We start from the raw sequence: 21,245 nt of genomic DNA on the forward strand, positions 1-21,245 counted from the left end.
TTAAATTACTGTGGTTTTGGATTTTTGTGTTACTCTTAGCCAAGCCTACTCTAAGCTGCTATATCAATAGTCTAGAAAATTATTAAATTGATTAGCAATAGCTTGCTAGAGGAGGACAGGATGATGGGTGATGGGCAAGGCCTGATTCTAAATCTAACAGAGAAAGCACTTTAAATATTCTCTGTCTGGAGTTCCCAAATACTGATCCACAAATAGCTGCATCAGAATTACCCTGACAGAGGTTCCTATAAATCTAGACTTCTGGTTCTCTTTTCAGGAGATTATGACTTAGTAGGCATTCTATGGGGTCCAAGACTGACATGGTTTTAAAGCTCCTCACATAACCCTGATATCCAGATACACTTGGTAACTATCTGATCTACAACTGTTCTCTGCTGTGAGTCTGGGGTGGGGGGTGAATCAGAACCACCAGAAAGATTTGTTTGTTTTGGGGGAAAAAGCAAGCAAATTTGAATTCTGAAATAATTTGTTCCTCAAGTTATTCAGACCCACCTCTCCTTCTCCTAGTACCCACCGAGAGTCACACAAATGTCACCAAATGAACTGTTCTCTTTCAGGTTAGCCTTTGATATGGTTTGGATCTGTGTTGCACCCAAATCTCATGTCAAATTGTAATCCTCAGTGTTGGAGGTGAGGCCTGGTGGGAGGTGACTGGATCACGGGGGTGGATTTCCCCCTCGCTGCTGCTCTAATGAGAGTGAGTGAGTGCTCATGAGATCTGGTGCAGCACCTCCCCACTCTCTCTTCCTCCTGCTCTGGCCATGAGGTGCCTTCTTCCCCTCTGCCTTCCACCACAATTGTAGGTTTTCCTGAGGCCTCCCCAAAAGCTGAGCAGATGCCAGCATCATGCTTCCTGTTGCAGCCTTTGGAAGTGCAAGCCAATTAAGCCTCTTTTCTTTAGAAATTACTCAGTCCCAGCTATTTCTTTATAGCAGTGCAAGAATAGATGGATACAGCCTTAGTTCAGCCAAACTGACAGTGACATAATTGCATGTGGTTAGACTGCATGTGGCTACTGCTTTTTGTTTTTCACAGATTACATTTTCCATGGGAGTTTAGTCAACACCAATGTGCATTACTATACATTAATGAATCATTTCTGACAAAAAGAATTACCATGAAAATGCAGAAAGACTTTACTTTTTAAGATTCCAGGGCCTCACACCTCAGAGGTTGAATTCTTTGGTCCTTGCAAAGATCTGCAAGGTCAGCAGATTCAGTTAAACAGCTGTCAGGCGAAGCTGGCCTAATAACACTCGGGCATACCAGTGGGTTCTCTTGGCAGAAAAGGTGACAGGCAGGGGAAAGCATTAACAGAAGGCAGAGTGTGGCGAGGCATTCCCAACAGCAGTGCACAGAAAGGGATTATACTAAGAATACATCTACACCAGAGAAATCCCCTTTCAAGATCCATCCTCACGTTGACAGGTGCAGGCTTGGGAACTCAGTTCTCCTGCCCTCCTCTGGAAAGCTAGAGGAGAAAGAGCCTCGACCAGGAGGAAGCCAGGCAGGACTCAAGGGGTTCACCATAACTCTGAGAAGAAATATAATCAAACAGCACCAAAGATGCATTTTAAGACAAAATTCCAAAATGGATGCCGAAGATACCAGAGATCTAATTCTAACTGGGTTACTAACTCAGTCTGAGTTTAGGTAAGTCACATAACGTTTCTGTTTTAAATTTTATCCTATGCAGAATCAAGGGATTGAACTTAATGACGTATGAAATTCCTTTTAAAAGTTGGACAATTTTATATTTATTGAATAACTAATTATATTATATATAAATAGGTTCAAGGAAAAGCTCTCAGTCAATTATAGATTTGTTTTATTTTAAAATATAAAATCCTAAATCCCAACATAAAATCATCAGAGAGACATGCATGTCTTTGAAACTTGAATTTCTGAAAACTTTCTTAATTGCTTAATCCCCATAAACTCTGATGGCATCCTGTTGTCCCTACTGAAAGATGCCATTATGCAAATATTTAGCCTAGTACTTTTAAACATCCACAAACATTTATCTCACTCTCCCAAATAACATCAGTCAGAGGACTGAAAACATTCTGAACCCAGGCACTTATTGACATGATAGCTACAGGCTCTTATTAAAGAGTAGTCTATGAAATCTAATTCTGTTCTTACTGATGGTCTCCTGGGTTAAGAGAAATTGCAACCTGAAATGAGATACAGCTCTTTTATTGGTTGTTGTTACTGCAAAGTGGTCTTGAATCTTTCGGTGCTCTCTCCATTTTAACCCTCCTTCTTCAGGTGACACAGCAGTAATAAAAGACTTACTTCCTAAACCTTCCATATAACCCTGCTACTTGACTCAGAGGCCATTGCCCATGTAAAAGGATTGAAAGATAAACTGGAACTCCCAGAAATCCCAGGAAATATTTGTATGTCATAAAGCTCCAATAGATTAAATAGGTTGGATTAAGCGCCAGTGCAATTCAGGGGAATGGAGAGAAAAAAACCAAACTTACTTCATCCACATGCCCAACAGCTCCATAAATCCTTGCCATCTGTCCAATGAGGTAGGGGAATCTCTCACCAACTTCTTTCAGCATTGGAAGAAAACCATTCAAAGCCACTGGCTCATAGCCTGCTATCTCTATTAGGATGTTTAGGGTGATGTCATTATGGGTTGAATCCTTCAAATGCCCAATTAGGAAAGGAATACACTTCTGAACTACCTATAAAGAGAGAGGAGAGGAGGAGGGAAGAAAGAAGGAAGAAAAAGAAAAGTTAATTAAATTGCAATTAATTTTGAAAGCAAAATTTTTTGTATTAAACCTGAACTCAGCACATTCTGGGATTATTACCGTCACTGGTACTCAGGCAAATCTCCCAAGTTTAGAATTTAAAATTTACAATAAAATCTTCAGAGCCTTCAGTTCCTTTTTCTTTTAATCTGTGCCTTACTGTTGAAGAGTGAAGTTTAAAATAATGCTTCAGTGTTGCTATTCATAAGTCAAGTTTCGATGTGTTATTTCCTCATTGGGAATAGTACATTTCCTCCAACCACCATGAAAGCTGCAATTTAAAGGACAATTTAAGTAGGTAGGAGATCCTTGTTGACTTTAATCAAAGCCTTCAAAATGGAGAAATCCAGTTTAGAAATGTTTAATAAATAAAAATATGAAAGCACAAAAGATCTCCCACATTTTCTTCAATTTTCCATTGTGATCACAAAAATGTAATAATAAGATAAAACTATTAAAGCAAAATGATTTATACCATAGTCTCACATCTTAATTTTTTTTCTTGATTCTTAATGCTTATATGAATGTAAAGGTGAAATTTATCCAAGAAAATGGAACTCTTTGGTGGAATAAAGACACTATGTTAATATGTCACATACTGATAATTTAAAGAACTGTTTTGTTTGCTAAAATAGAAGAATTAGAAAGGGAAACCTGTGGGAAGCTGAACAACGAAAGTGAAACAGATTCGCCCATCCATATTTCTGCTTTATTTGTTTCTTTTGTTTGTGTTTGATTTACTTTATTGATTTGTCATTTTTTGAGTAGGGTAGACTTTAAATGTAGCTTCCACTATTAAAACCAGATCTGATACACAGCACCATCTGCCCAAAGTTGAACTCATAATCCACCGCCTGCCAAAAACCTGCTTCTCCCACCACCTCTTCTGGCTCTAAGTGCCTCCTTTTCCCATAAATTACACCATTATCCACCTGGCTACTCAAACTAGAAACTGTTTCTCCCTTACCAGCAGCTGTTATCCAAGCAATCACCAAGTCCTGTTGACTCCAATACCCAAGAATCCCACAGATTTGTCCACTCCCTTCTCTTTATATTCATCCATTCATTCACTCATTCACAAATACTGACTGAGTCTTTCCTATTTGCAAGCTGTAGGTGATGGGGATAGCAATAACTCTGACAAGATTCACTGTTTAGTAAAGGAGACATTCGGTAAAAGAAATAATCACATCAGAAATGAACAATTATAATTTTAATAAATCCCATGTAGGGAAAATGTAGGGCTCTGTAAGAGACAGTCCCAGGGCCCTAATTGAGGCAAAGGGTCAGGGAAGGTCTCTATCAGGGGGACATGGAGCTGAGATCCCTGACCCAGGCATCCCACACATGGGTTACTCCAACAGCCTCCTAACAGGTCTCCCTACCTTCAGTCTTGCCCATCCAGTCTCTTCTCAGATTTAGCCACAGTGGTGTTTTTTCCTGCCTTAAAACCCTACGGTCACTTGCCCTTTTTTTCATACCTGACTCCTATCCATCTTCCCACATTCAGTCCCTTGTCCACTTGGTCCACCTTCCCCCAGTCCAGATTCCACTACCTATCACACATCAACTATGATGAATTTTTTTAAAAAATTCTTAACTTGAGAAATTTTCTTTTGCATCTGGGATTTTACTCATGTGATCTGTTCTGCCTGGAATTCATGTTGCCCCTATTTTGCTTGAGTAGCTCCTGATCATTCTTGAGGCCTCAGATGAACTGTTATTTCCTTAAGAAACCTCCCTCAGCTCCTCTCCTCTTCCTTCTCAGGCTATAGTGCCCTTGTGAAGGCTCCCACTGTACCCTAAATGGCCCTGAGCAGGTCCATCACATAATTCCTTCTTACTGCTGCTCTAGACGCCTTTCAGGCTGGATTGAGAGCTCCACAAGGTTAAGCATCATCCCATTCTTGTACACCATTGGATACCTAATGCCTTACACAGAGCTTATCCAGAAGGCGAGTTAAGTTTTGGAGCAACAAATCAAAGGAAGATAAATCTAATTTGTATAGAGTGACATCTGAATAAAACATCTCCCCCACTCCATAGTAAAGAGTTGTACACAATGTTTAAACATGTACTGTCATGCATTACTATGAAACAACTAACAAGAACATAAAAGAAGAAAGTTTCTAGATAACTAAAATTATCCTATATAGAGATTTAAACTTCAGATTCATATCCAGTACTTTTGGAGGAAAGAATAGGGCTAGATTCTGGTAAATAGCATATATGAATGCACAGTTCTAGAAATGCTGCCTGTGCATTAGGAAGCGATTGTATCTTCTTCAGGAGAAGCCATGCGAGGTCCCTGGCATATATGGCAGAAGTGTCAGCCAGCTGCTCCAGGTCAGGGCAACATAATTAACCTCATGTTTTTAGCAATGAAAAATGCTTGCACATTTCCTGCCCCATTCTATAAAGTTTCATTTCCCTGTCCTTACTCTTCAGGTCCTGTTTCCTGAACACCAAGGTCTTTGTGACATGTGCTTCTCTCATGCCACTTTTACTCTAAAATTTAAACTTCAGCAATACGTCCCAAGCTACACAGCATGGGTTTTAGCTGTTGTCCCATAAAGAACAATTAAGAAGGAAAGAAAAAGAAGAAGTGAAGGAAGGAAGGAAGAGAAAGAGAGAAAGGAAAGAAAGAAAGAAAGAAAGAAAGAAAGAAAGAAAGAGAAGAAGGAAGAGAGGAAGGAAGGAAGAAAGGAAACGAAGGATGGAAGGAGAAAGAGAAAGAAAGAAAAAGAAAGAAGGAAAAAGAAAGAAGGAAAGAAAGAAAGAAAAGAAAAGAAAGAAGACAGAAAGAGAAAGAAAGACGCTCAAGGCAAATACATACACCTGGGCATAGTTGAATCCACAGAACGAGCAAGGGAAGAGAAGCCCTGAACAATGTAAATTAAATAATAACAAATTTACAAATTCAACAAAAGTTGGTATTTTTTACTCTGAATTCCGAATAGCCTAAAGTTCATTACGATAATGATAGAAAAGATATATATTTCTTGAAGTTTATCCACACATGAGAGACAAGTCTGCTTTGGGTTTTAGATAGATTATTCTTGGATTAGAAGGAATTTTATTTTCCAAACATAGGGCATTTCCTTAGGCTGGTGTCTTCAGTGCTTCCTTATTGAGAGCTGCCTTCCTGACGCAGGGAATGGTGGGCTTCACTGAGAGCCAAGTAGCCACTAAGAATAAGATTCTGGCTGCAGAGAGCAAGCTGACATGGACTTGTTCAGGCTGTAAACAATGGACAGCTGAAAAAGCTACCAAACTGGCCTTGTTGCCTCAAATCTCTCTCCCTTCTGTTCAGGCTCCTCACTGCCACCAGACTCATAGCCCTCAAACTCCGATCTGATCACCTCAGGTTTCTCTTAGAGACTTGCAAAAATTTCTCATGGCCCATGGCCAAAATTCCAGTGCCATAGTATTCCAGACTCTGGTGTCTTTTTTGATGGGCCTATCTGCAGACTCTTCCCCCATGACCCAGTTACATGGCACTACAGTGGCTTGAACACAGAGAGAAATCTTGTACTTTCAAATTCGATCTCAAATCTCTACTTCTGGGAAATCTTCTCTCCACCCACCCTAACACATGCAGGACCTGACAGTAGAGTACAAGCAGAGTCCTTCACACCACAAATACTCAGCTGCTATATAAAATGTTCTATCCTCCTCCCTGACAAATGTGCCTTTCTAACAATCTGTGATGCTTGATTTAAATTTAGAATGTTTGACCTCTGGAGAGAAAATAAGGAGAGATGTCTCCCAGTCCCCATTCCTTGTCCCATACCTTCTCTTCTATTTCCAACCCTGGCTTTGCCCTGCATGTGAACACCCCAGTCCACACATGCAAGCTCTTCTAGGCTACCTCTCAAGAATATGGGGTCAACTGTTGGCATGGCTTGTTCTCAGGAGAACAGACCCAAGAACCAAGTATTCACAAGTCCTGGAAGCAGATTTGAGATACCTGGGAAAGGAATTCCAAGGTCTCAGTTACCTGAATTGAGTTTAGTGGGCGAAAGAGTGGATGGGAACTGGGGGTACAAGTAAAGAAGGGCCCAAACAGAATGCTCTAAACCAAGTAGCCCAGCATAGGGCCTCAGCCCTGAATTCCCTGTTTTTTCCTGGGTAGAATTAGTCACTTCCTCTTCTGTGCTCCCATAGCAGTCTATTTACGAGTTTGGCATTTTGTCATTGAAGTTTTATGGATACATCTCCCAGACCATGTGCACCTTGAGGATATGGCCACCTGAAGACAGTGCCATAACTTAATTTATAGCAATAACATTTCAAATCTTATGTAAAGAATAAATTTTTTGAGCAATTAAAGTCTCAGGATACAAAATCAATATGCAAAAATCACTAGCATTCCTATATACCAACAGCAGGCAAGCAAAGAGCCAAATCATGAATAAATTCCCATTCACAATTGCTACAAAGAGAATAAAATACCTTGGAATACAGCTAACAAGAGAAGTGAAGGACCTCTTCAAGGAGAACTACAAACCACTGCTCAAGAAAATCAGAGAGGACACAAACAAATGGAAAAACATTCCATGGTCATGGATAGGAAGAATCAATATTGTGAAAATGGCCATACTGTCCAAAGCAATTTACAGATTCAATGCTATTCTTATTAAACTACCACTGACCTTCACAGAATTAGAAAAAACTATTTTAAAATTCATTTGGAACCAAAGAAGAGCCCAAATAGCCAAGACAATCCTAAGCAAAAAGAATAAAACTGGAGGCATTATACTATCCAACCTCATACTAAACTGCAAGCCTACAGTAACCAAAACAGCAGAGTACTAGTACAAAAACAGACACACAGACCAATGGAACAGAACAGAGATCTCAGAAATAAGACTGCACATTTACAATCATTTGATCTTCAACAAACCTGACAAAAACAAGCAAGGGGGAAAGGATTTTCTATTCAATAAACGGTGCTGGGAGAAGTGGCCAGCCATATGCAGAAAACTGAAACAGGACCCCTTCCTTACGCCTTATACAAAAATTAACTCAAGATGGATTAAAGACTTAAATGTAAAACCCCAAACGATCAAAACCCTAGAAGAAAATCGAGGCAATACTATTCAGGACACAGGCACAAAAGCAATTGCAACAGAAGCAAAAATTGACAAATGGGATCTAATTAAAGAGCTTCTGCACAGCAAAAGAAACTATCATCAGAGTGAACAGATAATCTACAGAATGGGAGAAGACTTTTGCAATCTATCCATCTGACAAAGGTCTAATATCCAGAATCTACAAGGAACTTTAACAAATTTGCAAGAAAAAAAAACAAACAACCCAATTAAAAAGTGGGCAAAGAATGTGAACAGCCATTTCTCAAAAGAAGACATTCTTGTGGTCAACAAACATGAAAAAAAGCTCAACATTGCTAATCATTAGAGAAATTCAAATCAAAACCACAGTGAGATACTGTCCCACGGCAGTCTGGATAGCAATTACTAAAACAGTCAAGAAGAAATAAATGCTGGCAAGGTTGTAGAGAAAATGGAACATTTTTACACTATTGATGGGAATGTAAATTAGTTCAACAATTTTGGAAGATAATGTGGTGATTCTTCAAAGATCCAGAACCAGAAATAGCATTTGACCCAGCAATCTCATTAGTGGGTATATACCCAAAGGAATATAAATCATTCTATTATAAAGATACATGCATGCATATGTTCATTGCAGCACCATTTGCAATACCAAAGACATGGGGTCAACCCAAGTACCCATCAATGATAGACTGGGTAAAGAAAATGTGGTGCATATATACCATGGACTACCACGCAGTCATAAAAAGGAACAAGATCATGTCCTTTGCAGGGACATGGATGGAGCTGGAAACCACTATACTCAGCAAACTAATGCAGAAACAGAAAACCAAACACCTCATGTTCTCATTTATAAGCGGGAGGTGAATGATGAGAATACAAGCATACGATGTGGGAGGGGTGGAACAACACACATTGGGGCCTGTTGGGAGGCTGCGGGGAGGGAGAGAATCAGGTAGAATAGCTAATGCATGCTTGGCTTAATAACCAGGTGATGGGTTGATCTGTGCAGCAAACCGCCATGGCACACATTTACCTATGTAACAGACCTGCACATCCTGCCCACGTACCCCAGAACTTAAAAGTTGAAGGAGAAAAAAAAAAAAAGCAATTATGCACACACACACACATGTGTCGGCACACACTTCCTCTTCAATTAGTCTTCATGCCCAGTTTTATCTTGTAATTACTTTGGCTAGCATTAAGAATCTACTAATCTCTAGAAATCTACAAAACGATTGCCATTCTTTTTATTTACTAATTCCCACCATACTGAAAAATATTATATATTCCAAAAACCATAGTTCTGCTCTAAATTTCAGAACAGTCTATATATTCCAGCATTCCATCTTCTTAATGTTCTGTAAATGACTTCTTATTTTAAATAAATACCAAAAGGGACCCTGAGTATTGTTGGCCTCGATTAGGTGTGTGAATAAGAATGCTCTATATTGTTGTGTGAAAATCCTAGAAAATAATTCTTTCCTCTAGGGAACAGATCACAAAAGCAGCTCCTCTGTGTCTGAACATTCATCACCGGAAGACTGCCCTTGCCACTTCCTGCCACTCATTGCTGTGTGCTTGGGGCTAGAAGCTAATGTCCCAGGGGTAACAACAGATGTGCTTATATGTGTTACAAAACTCTGTTCCTTTCGTTGGCTAGACTACAGCATGGTTTACAGCAGCCAAGATTACAGACTTGATTCTCACAAAGGCCACTCGGAAAACTGACCACCCAGCCTTTTTCCGTAAATGGATCCTGAGAATTCTCTGGAGGTACCAGTTATAAATTACTAGCCATGAACTGTCTCCTCCCATCTGACAAGGATAGTGTCCTGAAAAGTAGGATGCCGAGAGGGCAATGATAGAGGAAGGGGACCCACCTGCTCAGTTAGCCATATCCTGGAGCTCACAGATACGTGGATGTTGAAGCGAGGCTACCTTCACAGTCTCATGGACTAGTCAGCTTTATGTAGAGAAATTTTTTTTCAAGGGCCAACTGTTGATCCTCAGGCCCTGGAAAACCATGTTATCCCAGGTCACAGAGGGTGAGTAGTGAGAAGGGCATTCGGGACACATGAAACTTCCCTGCACAGCCGGGCACGGTGGCCCAAGCCTGTAATCCCAGCACTTTGGGAGGCCGAGACGGGCGGATCACGAGGTCAGGAGATCAAGACCATCCTGGCTAACACGGTGAAACCCCGTCTCTACTAAAAAATACAAAAAACTAGCCGGGCGAGGTGGCGGGCGCCTGTAGTTCCAGCTACTCGGGAGGCTGAGTCAGGAGAATGGCGTAAACCCGGGAGGCGGAGCTTGCAGTGAGCTGAGATCCGGCCATTGCACTCCAGCCTGGGCCACAGAGCGAGACTCCGTCTCAAAAAAAAAAAAAAAAAAAAAAAAAAAAAAAAAAAAAAAACTTCCCTGCACATTGCCTTCCCTAGAGAGCCCATTCAGTTTACCTCCAAGTTACACAGCATCAGGAATGCTTTAATGCAGGAACAGAAGCTTTAGTTGAATTCCAGTTTCACAAAGTCAAAGCCTCCTTATTTAGCTTCCTCTTTTGCCTGAAATGAATTAGGCTTAACTTGAAAGCTTCAGTCTAAATTTCTGGTTGTCGCCACTTATTTCCCTTCTCTGTAAACCACTTCTCCACATTTCCTTCCATCTCCCTTGCTCACTGTCTAATTAAGGAAGGGGTGAGAGAGAAGGTGAATCAGGTGGTTTCTGTATTGTACCACCTGTGGCACCTTTGAAATCAAGGGTGCACTCTAGTTCTAGGGGTGCTGGCAGCAGGAACAGAGCACGAAGAGCTGAGGGAGGCAAGTGGAGAGGCTGCTTTACCATGAAGGTAGGGCTGACAGGAAACAGGACTCCACAATCCCCCCATTACAACTTCTTCTCCCCAGGTAGGATCCTGGCATGGGTGGGGTCCATCCACATCACTCTAGGTGCTCCCTAAACCCTGGCCTCTTTGTTCTGGGATCCACACGCAGCACCCACAATACCTAGCAGAACATGAGTTCACCCTTTCCTTATTTTGTTTACTCTCCTTCTCTTGTCTAGCCAGCCTCCAACTGCCCTCTCTTTCTCACCTTCTCCTGTATCTTCTGGAACTTTCATTTGCTTCACAAGCCACAGCCTTACAGCCTTGATTCTTTAGTGTGTTGAGGCCAAAAGATTTCATTGGTTGGAATTAGACTGGGTTTGTGTTGCAGCTTGGCCTGATCTATCTGGCTTTGGGAAAGTGACCTAGCTAGTGTGAGGCCCAGATGGTTTTAGGATGGTTTTAGGGAAGGTAGTATGACTCTGATGGTCAGTGGGGGACATGAAAGTTGAAAGGCTGATAAAGATGAAGTGGATGTGAAAAGCCACCTCAGCCACCAAATCACCCTTTGGTACCACCACTGTTCTTAATAACCTCTCCAAACTTTGGCTTCTCTATTTATAAAATAAAAAGCTTGTTGTGGGAAATAAATGAGATGTCTGTGATACACCTACATAGTGCCTGGTACATGGTATGAGCTCAGTCACTATTAGTGCTATTGTTCACCCTCCCCTGCCTGCTGGGACCAGCACTGAGGAAACTCCTCCTCTGTTAGCCTTCTCTACAGTGGAAGTGGAAGCTGCCCAGTTATTTCCCCAGTTGGGGACCTCTGTTCTAGGTGATCCAATAATCCTTCAACTCCACTCCTCAACCCAAACTCTATGGCAGTTTTGCTCATCCTTTCTGTCCTGAGTCCTTTCCAAAATTGGTTTTCTCACTTGTGCTCTGGAATACATTTCCCATCTTCCTCCAGCACCTTGTTCTGTCTCCTATTTCCTCTCGCATCTTCAATCCCTTATTCTTATTGTGTCTTTAACCCTCCTTGTTTCTTCTAAACTTCCTGAATTGGCAGTCCATACTCACATGGTCCTTTCCTAACCTTCCCTTCCACATGCAATCCACAATAAATGACTGACTTCTCCCACTCCACCTCACAAATGCTGCCTTTTGTAAAAAAGATACAACTGATGAGCCCCAATTGCCAAATCCAAGGTCAATGCCTGCCTCTTGTCTTTTTTACTTCTCTAGACCTTGACCCTGTTGAGCCACTTTTTCCCCTTTCACAGCATGAGTTTTCCTGGTTCTTCATGTCTTCGCTCTTTTTGTCTCTTGTTAATTTGTTCATTTCTTAATTCAATAACTTTTTATTCAAATCATACTATGTGACCCAGCACTACACTAGGGAGTGCATATGAATATGTAGATAAGAGTCCTATGTACCTTAAGGAGTTTATTGTGCACCAAAAGAAACAGTCTTGCAAAAGTAATGACATATTGCTCTAGGGGCAAAAGGGACAGTGCATACCAGTGACATAGAACTCCCCAGTCCTCTGCCTGAGCTCTAGCCTAGCTACTGAAAGTGTGGTCCCTTGAAGCAACAGCAGCAGCACCATATGGGTACTTGTAAAAAAGACACAGTTGGGTCCCCAGTTGTGTCTACTGAACCTACTGAACCAAAATCCCTGGGAGTGAGGCTCAGGCATTGGTCATCCTTGTTGGTCTCATCTCCTGAAGCTTCCTATGAATTCTGCTCTCCAGTATCCTAGATTCCCAGCTCTGAATCATCCACATAAAAGTATGCATTTTTCAGGGTATGGCTCTGATGTCACCCCCTTTGTGGGACTTCATGGCATCTATTTCCCCCTAAAGTAGAATTCATTACCCCCTCTCTCTGTTTATGCCATTTGCAAAGCATTTATCACTTTGTTTAATTTGGTTCTATATTTGTTCTCAGTTTGGTTCTATGAATGTTTATTGAGCACTATCAGATACTGTGGAAAAGTCTAAGACACAGAGGAAAGAAGAAATCATTTCTTGTCAAAGGAGCTTGCAGTCTATTGTGGCTAATTATGCATACAACTATTCTTTCTTGCTTTTCTTTGAATAATTTGGATGTTGAATACAAATGTTCCAGTCTTCACTTTAGCATTGATTTTTTTTTCAAGTGGTGGATAGTGAAATTATAAAGAAATGGGACAACCATAATTGAATAACCTTGGGCTAACCATTCATATTCACTGGGCACACATGTTGGTTGATATGGTTTAGCTCTGTGTCCTCACCCAAATCTCATATTGAATTGTACTCCCATAATTCCCACATGTTGTGGGAGGGACCTAATAGGAGATAATTTGAATAATGGGGCAGTTTCCCCAAACGTTTTTCATGGTAGAGAATAAGTCTCATGAGATCTGATGGTTTTATCAGGGGTATCCGCTTTTACATATTCCTCATTTTCTCTTACTGCCACCATGTAAGAAGTGCCTTTTGCCTTCCACCATGATTCTGAGGCCTCCCCAGCCATGTGGAACTGCAAGTTGAATTAAACCTCTTTTTCTTCCCAGTCTTGGGTATGTCTTTATCAGCAGCATGAAAACGGACTAATACAGTAAATTGGTACCAGTGGAGTGGGGCGTTGCTGAAAAGACACCTGAAAACGTGGACCTGACTTTGAAACTGGGTAACATGCAACGGTTGGAACAGTTTGGAGGGTTCAGAAGAAAACAGGAAAATGTGGGAAAATTTGGAACTTCCTAGAGACTTGTTGAACAGCTTTGACCAAAACACTGAAAGGAATATAGACAATAAGGTCCAGGCTGAGGTGGTCTCAGATGGAGATGAGAAACTTATTGGAAACTACAGCAAAGGTGATGCTTGTTACGTTTTAGCAAAAAGACTGGTAGCATTTTGCCCCTGCCCTAGGGATTTCTGGAACTTTGAACTTGAGAGAGATGATTTAGGGTATCTGGCAAATAAGTTTCTAAGCAGCAAAGCATTCAAGAGGTGACTTGGGTGCTGTTAAAGACATTCAGTTTTATAAGGGAAGTGGAGCATAAAAGTTTGGAAAATTTGCAGCCTGACAATGTGATAGAAAAGAAAAACCCATTTTCTGAGGAGAAATTCAAGCTGGCTGCAGAAATTTGCATAAGTAGCAAGGAGCCAAATGTTAATCCCCAAGACAATGGGGAAAATGTGTCCAAGGCATGTCAGAGGTCTTCATGGCAGCCCCTCCCATCACAGGCCCAGAGACCTAGGAGGAAAAAACCGTTTCATGGGCAAGGCCCAGGGCCCCCATGCTGTGAGCAGTCTAGGGACTTGGTGCCCTGTGTCCTAGACACTCCCACTGTGACTGAAAGGGGCCAAAGTACAGCTCGGGCCATGACTTCAGAGGGTGCAAACCCCAAGCCTTGACAACTTCCAGAGGTGTTGAGCCTGCAGGTGCACAAAAGTCAAGAATTGAGGTTTGGGAACCTCTGCCTAGATTTCAGAGGCTGTATGGAAATGCCTGGATGTCCAGACAAAAGTTTGCTGCAGGGGCAGGGCTCTCATGGAGAACCTTTCCTAAGGCAGTGCAGAAGGGAAATGTGGGGTCAGAGCCTCCCCACAGTGTCCCTACTGGGGCACCAGCTTGTGAAAGCAGCCAGGAGGAAGGCTGTACCGTGAAAAGTCACAGGCGTGGAGCTGCCGAAGACCATGGAACCCTTGCATTGGTGTGACTCAGATGTGAGACATGAAGTCAATGGAGATCACTTTGGAGCTTTAATATTTGAGTGCCCTGCTGGATTTCAGACTTGCATGGGACCTGTAGCCCCTGGCTTTGACCAGTTTCTCCCATTTGGAACACTTGTATTTATCCAATGTAACTTGCTTTTGATTTTACAGGCTCATAGGCAGAAGGCACTTGCCTTATCTTAGATAAGATTTTGGACTGTGGACTTCTGTGTTAATGCTGAAATGAGTTGAGTTAAGACTTTGGGGGACTGCTGGGAAGGTATGGTTGGTTTTGAAATGTGAGGAAATGAGATTTAGATGGGCCAGGGATGTAATGTTATGGTTTGGCTCAGTGTCCCCACCAAAATCTCATCTTGAATTGTACTCCCATGATGCCCAAATGTTGTGGGAGGGATGCAGTGGAAGATAACTTGAATTATGGGGGTGGTTTCCTCCATACTGTTCTCCTGGTAGTGAATAAGCCTCATGAGATCTGAAAGTTTTATCAGGGGTGTCTGCTTTTGCATGGGGTTTCTCATTTTCTCTTCCTGCCACCATGTAAGGAGTGCTTTTTGCCTCCTGCCATGATTCTGAGGCCTCCCCAGCCATGTGCAACTGTAAGTTGAATTAAATCTCTTTTCTTCCCAGTCTTGGGTATGTCTTTATCAGCAGCATGAAAACGGAATAACACATTGGTACCCTCAAGAATCCATTTCGAATTCCCTCTTCCTGGCAGCCTCTCGTTTCTCTCTGTGTATCCTCCAGTTCAAGAGAAGCTCTAGAGGTAGAGCATGTATCCTAAACGGACAGAATATCAAGACTTCTGTTAGGTGTTGGTGGCAGTGATAGATGTAGGAGAAGCATAGTGCCAAGAGAGCCCCTAGCACGTATTTGGAAATGACAAGGAGAAAGCCTGTGGAAAATGGAAGCCTAGAAGTCAAATCTGAGAAATCAAAATAGAGAAATTGTTTGTTCACATTATTTTTGAACCAAACCTCATCTGATTTTTTTTCCCATCACATTAGCTATAAATTCCTATCATTGATGAAACTATTGTGTTTTGGGTGTTTTATTACTGATAATCATAAGCATCCTAATTGTTATAATATTCTACTTGAATCCAAAGAATAACAACTGATTTGCTATCTGAGAAATGAACCTTTGCTCTCACTATAGGCTGATTAATTCACAAATAAAGTTAAGTGTAGGTCTTTCTCTTGGTCTTACCTGAGAAACTACAGATTCCTAGAACTGCATGATGACATTAAACTTTCTTTAACGCCATTCTACAATAGCTACAGATTCGCACATCTCTTGCCTTTTTTGTTTGTTTGTTTGTTTGTTTTGAGACAGAGTCTCACTTTATCACCCAGGCTGGAGTTCAGTGGCTCGATCTCAGCTCACTGCAACCTCTGCCACCTGGGTTCAAGCGATTCTCCTGCCTCAGCCTCCGGAGTAGCTGGGATTACAGGCTCCTGCCACCACGCCCGGCTAATTCTTCTTTATATTTTTTATTTTTTTGAGACAGAGTCTTGCTCTGTTGCCCAGGCTGGAGTGCAGTGGCACAATCTTGGCTCAGTGCAACTTCTGCCTCCTGAATTCAAGTGATTCTCCTGCTTCAGCCTCCTGACTAGCTGGAATAACAGGCACGCACCACCATGCCCAGCTAGTTTTTGTATTTTTAGTAGAGACAGGGTTTCACCATGCTGGTCATGTTGGTTGAACTCCTGACCTCGTGATCTGCCTCCCAAAGTGCTGGGATTACAGGCAAGAGCCATTACTCTGCCTGACCCATTTGTTGCTTTTTATTACTGTATCTGTATGGTTAATTTTTTAATTTATAATTTTTATTTATTTATGTCTTTATTTTTAAGACAGGGTCTCACTCTGTCACCCAGGCTGGAGTGCAGTAGCATGATTTTGGCTCACTGTAGCCTCAATTTCCCTGGCTCAGGTGATTCTCCCACCTCAGCCTCCTGAGTAGCTAGGACTACAGGTGCCTCCTCCATGCCCTGCTAATTTTTGTATTTTTTGTATAGACAGAGTTTCACCATGTTGTCCGGACTGGCCTCAAGTGATTCACCCACCTCAGCCTCCCAAAATGTTGAGATTACAGGCACGAGCCACCGTGCTTGGCCTGTGATGGTTAATTTTATGTGTCAACATGACTGGGTCATGGGGCACCCAAGTATTTTATTAAACATTATTTCTGGTTGTGTCTGTGAGGGTGATTTCAGATGAGATTAGCATTTTAATGGGTTGACTGAACAAAGCAGATTGCCCCTGCAATATGGGTGGGCCTCATCCAATTATCTGAGGACCTGAAAAGAACAAAAAGGTGGAGGAAGAGAGAATTTACTCTCTCTGCTTGATTTTGTGACCTGGAACATTGGTCTTCTCCTGTCCTCAGACTGTAAGTTATGCCATCGGCTCTCCAGTTCTCAGGCTTTCAGACTTGAACTGAAATTATGCCACTGGTTTTCCTTGGCATCTAGCTTGCAGATGACAGATGGGACTTCTTAGCCTCCATAATTTCATGAGCCAATTTCTCATTATACAGATATAATAAGTAGATGAGTGCTTTCACTTAAAAATGGACATGTATAAATGTATGAGACAGGAAATCCTAAGCACATATGCTGTTCACACACAAAGAAACATGGCTGGTTGCGTGGACCATGACATATACAATGTACTTTTTACCTCGAGTTGTTTTTTCTTTGCTGCTACATGCAAAAGCCGTAGTAGATGGTACTGTTCTGGCTGTTCCAGCTGAGACATCAAGGCCAGGAGTTCTGTCAGGTGTCTATTAATTGGCTGAGGCTGCTTTTCATACACAGCAGGTAACACTCTCAACAACATGGTGTTACCTGTTAAGGGAACAATAAAGGAAATGATGACTTTATCAAGCCATGAGCAACAGAAATAACATTATTACCAATGTAATAATATTGGCACTTACACATTAAATAGCACAGACTGATGGCCAATTCTTTTGCTAAAAATAACGTGGTACCGGCCGGGCGCGGTGGCTCAAGCCTGTAATCCCAGCACTTTGGGAGGCCGAGACAGGCGGATCATGAGGTCAGGAGTTCGAGACCATCCTGGCTAACACAGTGAACCCCTGTCTCTACTAAAAAATACAAAAAAAGCTAGCCGGGCAAGGTGGCTGGTGCCTATAGTCCCAGCTACTTGGGAGGCTGAGGCAGGAGAATGGCTTAAACCCGGGAGGCGGAGCTTGCAGTGAGCTGAGATCCGGCCACTGCACTCCAGCCTGGGCGACAGAGTGAGACTCCGTCTCAAAAAAAAAAAAAAAAAAAAAAAAAAAGTCCCTTTTTTTGAGTTTAAAATGTGTTTTACCCTGATTCCACAAAAGAAAATATTTTATGATATAATCAGCACCATTAACCAATGAAAATTTTCCTGAGTAATGCACCATGGGGATAGAGGAACTCTGACAGTAATCACCCTTGAGTAGGAAACAGTTCCAATAAAGAATTACTGAAGATAAATAAAATTTGGATGATGTTTAAATGAAAGCTAAGCAGTGCTGTAATCATGGACCTAAATGAAACTGAACAACAGTAAAAGTGCAGAGGAATGAATTCACATTCCTGGAAGATACAGAATCATAATTTAGTCAACTCATATACAGAAACTATGCTTATTTTATGAATAGTTTAAGAAGTAGCAATGCAAATTTAAATCCACAATTTCTGCACTATTTCAAGGGAAGTTTAGCCTCAGCTGGTTTGTCACACATAATTTCCTCAAAGATATGTATAGACAACTAGATTTATAATGGCAAAACCTCAAGAAATATATTACATAAGGTATAGAAACTTATCTGCAATCAACATATGGGCAACATCTGCTTATCACTTTATGGTATGGATTTTTTTTTCCTCAAAATCCTCACAAGTACTTAAATGTCTCAGGGGAATTGTTTCTAGGGATTTCTTGAACAATAAATTTCTTGACTCTATTTACTTTTACTTTAAATTTGACTTTGTATATAGAAGCCATACACAGAAAGCATCAAATAAGCATGAATTACACATATATGGACCTTCATTAAATGGTAGGAACATGCCTATATATAAAAGACAATTATTAAAGAAAGAAGGACAGAATTTTCAGAATATCAATATCTAAATTTAATGAAAGTGTGATTCTGGATAAAATTGAATGAATTTGGGAGAAAATAAAAAATGAGAATTTTTTTTCCCACATGTAGTTCATAGAATAAGTCTAAAACAGGTTTTATCATGTTCTCCAGAATACAAGTTGTTGGAAATAGTTACAATTTTCTTTAAAATGTTGTGTTCACCAGTATTTATTTTCAATAATTTAATTTTCAACAATTTACTTTGTTTTCTGTTTATTTTACTATGAGTGTCTCCTTAAAAGATCAGGAATTTTTTTAATGCAATACCCAATTTGTACAGCCCACATTAGATCATAGAACTTAGTTATGAGGACATACTGATCAACTGCTAAAAATGGTCACGTTAAAAGGGACTGTAGTTGCCGTCTAATACAGGAAACTGTTGTGTGGCATTTTGTTACAAAACTCACTACAGGCTCTGACAGCCTTGAAGGGAAAAACCCCAGATTAGTCATTTTCAGCTGACTTGAATTCCAATCAAATAATAAAAAAAAAAATGCAGAACTTTTGCAGAAATCTTATAAATTCCATTAGTAAATAATACCTTCTTTTAAATTATGAAATAGTTCAAGTCATCAAACAAATGTAGGCAATAATATAAGGAGCATTGGTGTGCCTACCAACCAGATTTGTCAAAACTTAACCTTATATCATAATTGCTTTTCATCCCATTTGTTTCGTTTTCTCCCCAGAGGCAACCATCATCCTAAAGGTAGTATTTATGATCTCCATAAGTATTTTTACACTTTAATTACATGTGTATGTATCAATAAACATTTTATAGTATGGTTTTGGATGTTTTAAAATTTTATATGAATACCATCATACTCTACATATCACTTTGCAACTTTTTTTCTATTCAACATTTTGTAGATGTTGTACCTCCAAGAAGCTCTCCTTCATTTATTCTCACAGCCATATGTTATTCCAGTGTATAAATATGCAACAACTTATTTATATACATTCTGTGATTGAAAGACATGTTGTTATTATTATTTGTTGCTTTAATCAATAATGCTGAAATAACTGTCTCTGTGCAAAAAATGAGAGATATTTCATAGTGTAGTGTTTCTGAGTCTAATGTGCTTAGAAGTCACTGGGCATATCTTTAAAACACAGATGTTGATTCAACAGGTTGGAGGTAGGGTTTGAGAGTCTGAATTTCTAACCAGCTCTCAGGTGACATTAATGGTCCCTGGACCACATAGTTAAGTGGCAAAGCACTGGGTATGTCCCTAGGAATTGACTTTGTAGATGTTCCAAAATTTCTTTGTGAAGCAGTTGTATTCATTTTCTATAGTTGTCATTAGAAATTATCTCAAAATTAGTGGCCTAAAATAACACAAATTTATTATCTTATATTTTGGTAGTTCAGAAGTCTGACGTAAGTCTCACTAACATAAAATCAAATGTGTGCCCAGGGTTGGGTTCCTTCCTGGAGGCTCTAGGAGAGAATTTGTTTCCTTGGCTTAACCAGTGATATACTATGGCTCCTTGTCCCCACCTAAATCTCATCTTGAATTGTAATCCTCACATGTTGAGGGAGGGTCCTGGTGGGAGGAGGTTGTATCATTAGGGTGATGTTATCCATGCTGTTTTCTTGATAGTGAGGGAGTTCTCATGAGATCTGATGGTTTAAAAGTGGCAGTTTCCCCTGTACTCTCCCTCTTTCCTGCTGTCATGTAAGATGTGCCTTGTTTCCCCTTCACTTTCCGACAGGATCGTAAGTTTCCTGAGGCCTCCCCAGCCACGTGGAACTGTGAGTCAACTGTGAGTCGTGCCCTACAAAGGACACGAACTCATCCTTTTTTATGGCTGCATAGCATTCCATGGTGTATATGTCCCATATTTTCTTAATCCAGTCTGTCACTGATGGACATTTGGGTTGATTCCAAGTCTTTGCTATTGTGAATAGTGTTGCAATAAACATACGTGTTCATGTGTCTCTATAGCAGCATGATTTATAATCCTTTGGGTATATACCCAGTAATGGGATGGCTGGGTCAAATGGTATTTCTAGTTCTAGATCCTTGAGGAATTGCCACACTGTCTTCTACAATGGTTGAACTAGTTTACAGTCCCACCAACAGTGTAAAAGTTTTCCTATTTCTCCACATCCTCTCCAGCACCTGTCATTACCTGATTTTTTTTAATGATTGCCATTCTAACTGGTGTGAACAAAGCTGGAGGCATCATGCTACCTGACTTCAAACTATACTACAAGGCTACAGTAACCAAAACAGCATGGTACTGGTACCAAAACAGAGCTATGGACCAATGGAACAGAACAGAGTCCTCAGAAATAATACCACACATCTACAGCCATCTGATCTTTGACAGACCTGAGAGAAACAAGAAATGGGAAAAGGAGTCCCTATTTAATAAATGGTGCTGGGAAAATTGGCTAGCCATAAGTAGAAAGCTGAAACTGGATCCTTTCCTTACTCCTTATACAAAGATTAATTCAAGATGGATTAGAGACTTAAATGTTAGACCTAAAACCATGAAAACCCTAGAAGAAAACCTAGGGAATACCATTCAGGACATAGGCATGGGAAAGGACTTCATGTCTAAAACACCAAAAGTAACAGCAACAAACACCAAAATTGACAAATGGGATCTAATTAAACTAAAGAGCTTCTGCACAGCAAAAGAAACTACCATCAGAGTGAACA

General features: G+C 40.7%; 1 protein-coding gene across 3 annotated transcripts in view; it reads right to left on the bottom strand.

Annotated features, from left to right (window-relative positions):
* The window catches only part of VEPH1 (ventricular zone expressed PH domain containing 1), a 154,805-nt gene that overhangs the window by 57,133 nt on the left and 76,427 nt on the right, over positions 1-21,245 (bottom strand). Inside the window, exons 3-6 of one of the 3 annotated variants that reach the window (XM_017890561.1) lie at positions 17,106-17,272; positions 15,102-15,200; positions 2,511-2,720; positions 1,450-1,555 (exon numbers count right to left, since the gene is read on the bottom strand). In XM_017890561.1, coding sequence (XP_017746050.1) covers positions 1,493-1,555; positions 2,511-2,720; positions 15,102-15,200; positions 17,106-17,264 — 531 coding nt within the window. In that variant the 5' untranslated portion in view covers positions 17,265-17,272 and the 3' untranslated portion in view covers positions 1,450-1,492. Of the gene's footprint in view, positions 1-1,449; positions 1,556-2,510; positions 2,721-15,101; positions 15,201-17,105; positions 17,273-21,245 lie in introns of those variants that run through there. The other 2 variants (XM_017890562.1, XM_017890560.1) reach the window with 2 other exon arrangements.

The sequence above is a fragment of the Rhinopithecus bieti genome, unplaced genomic scaffold (assembly GCF_001698545.2).
Source record: "Rhinopithecus bieti isolate Rb0 unplaced genomic scaffold, ASM169854v2 scaffold_17971, whole genome shotgun sequence".
NCBI lineage: Eukaryota > Metazoa > Chordata > Mammalia > Primates > Cercopithecidae > Rhinopithecus > Rhinopithecus bieti.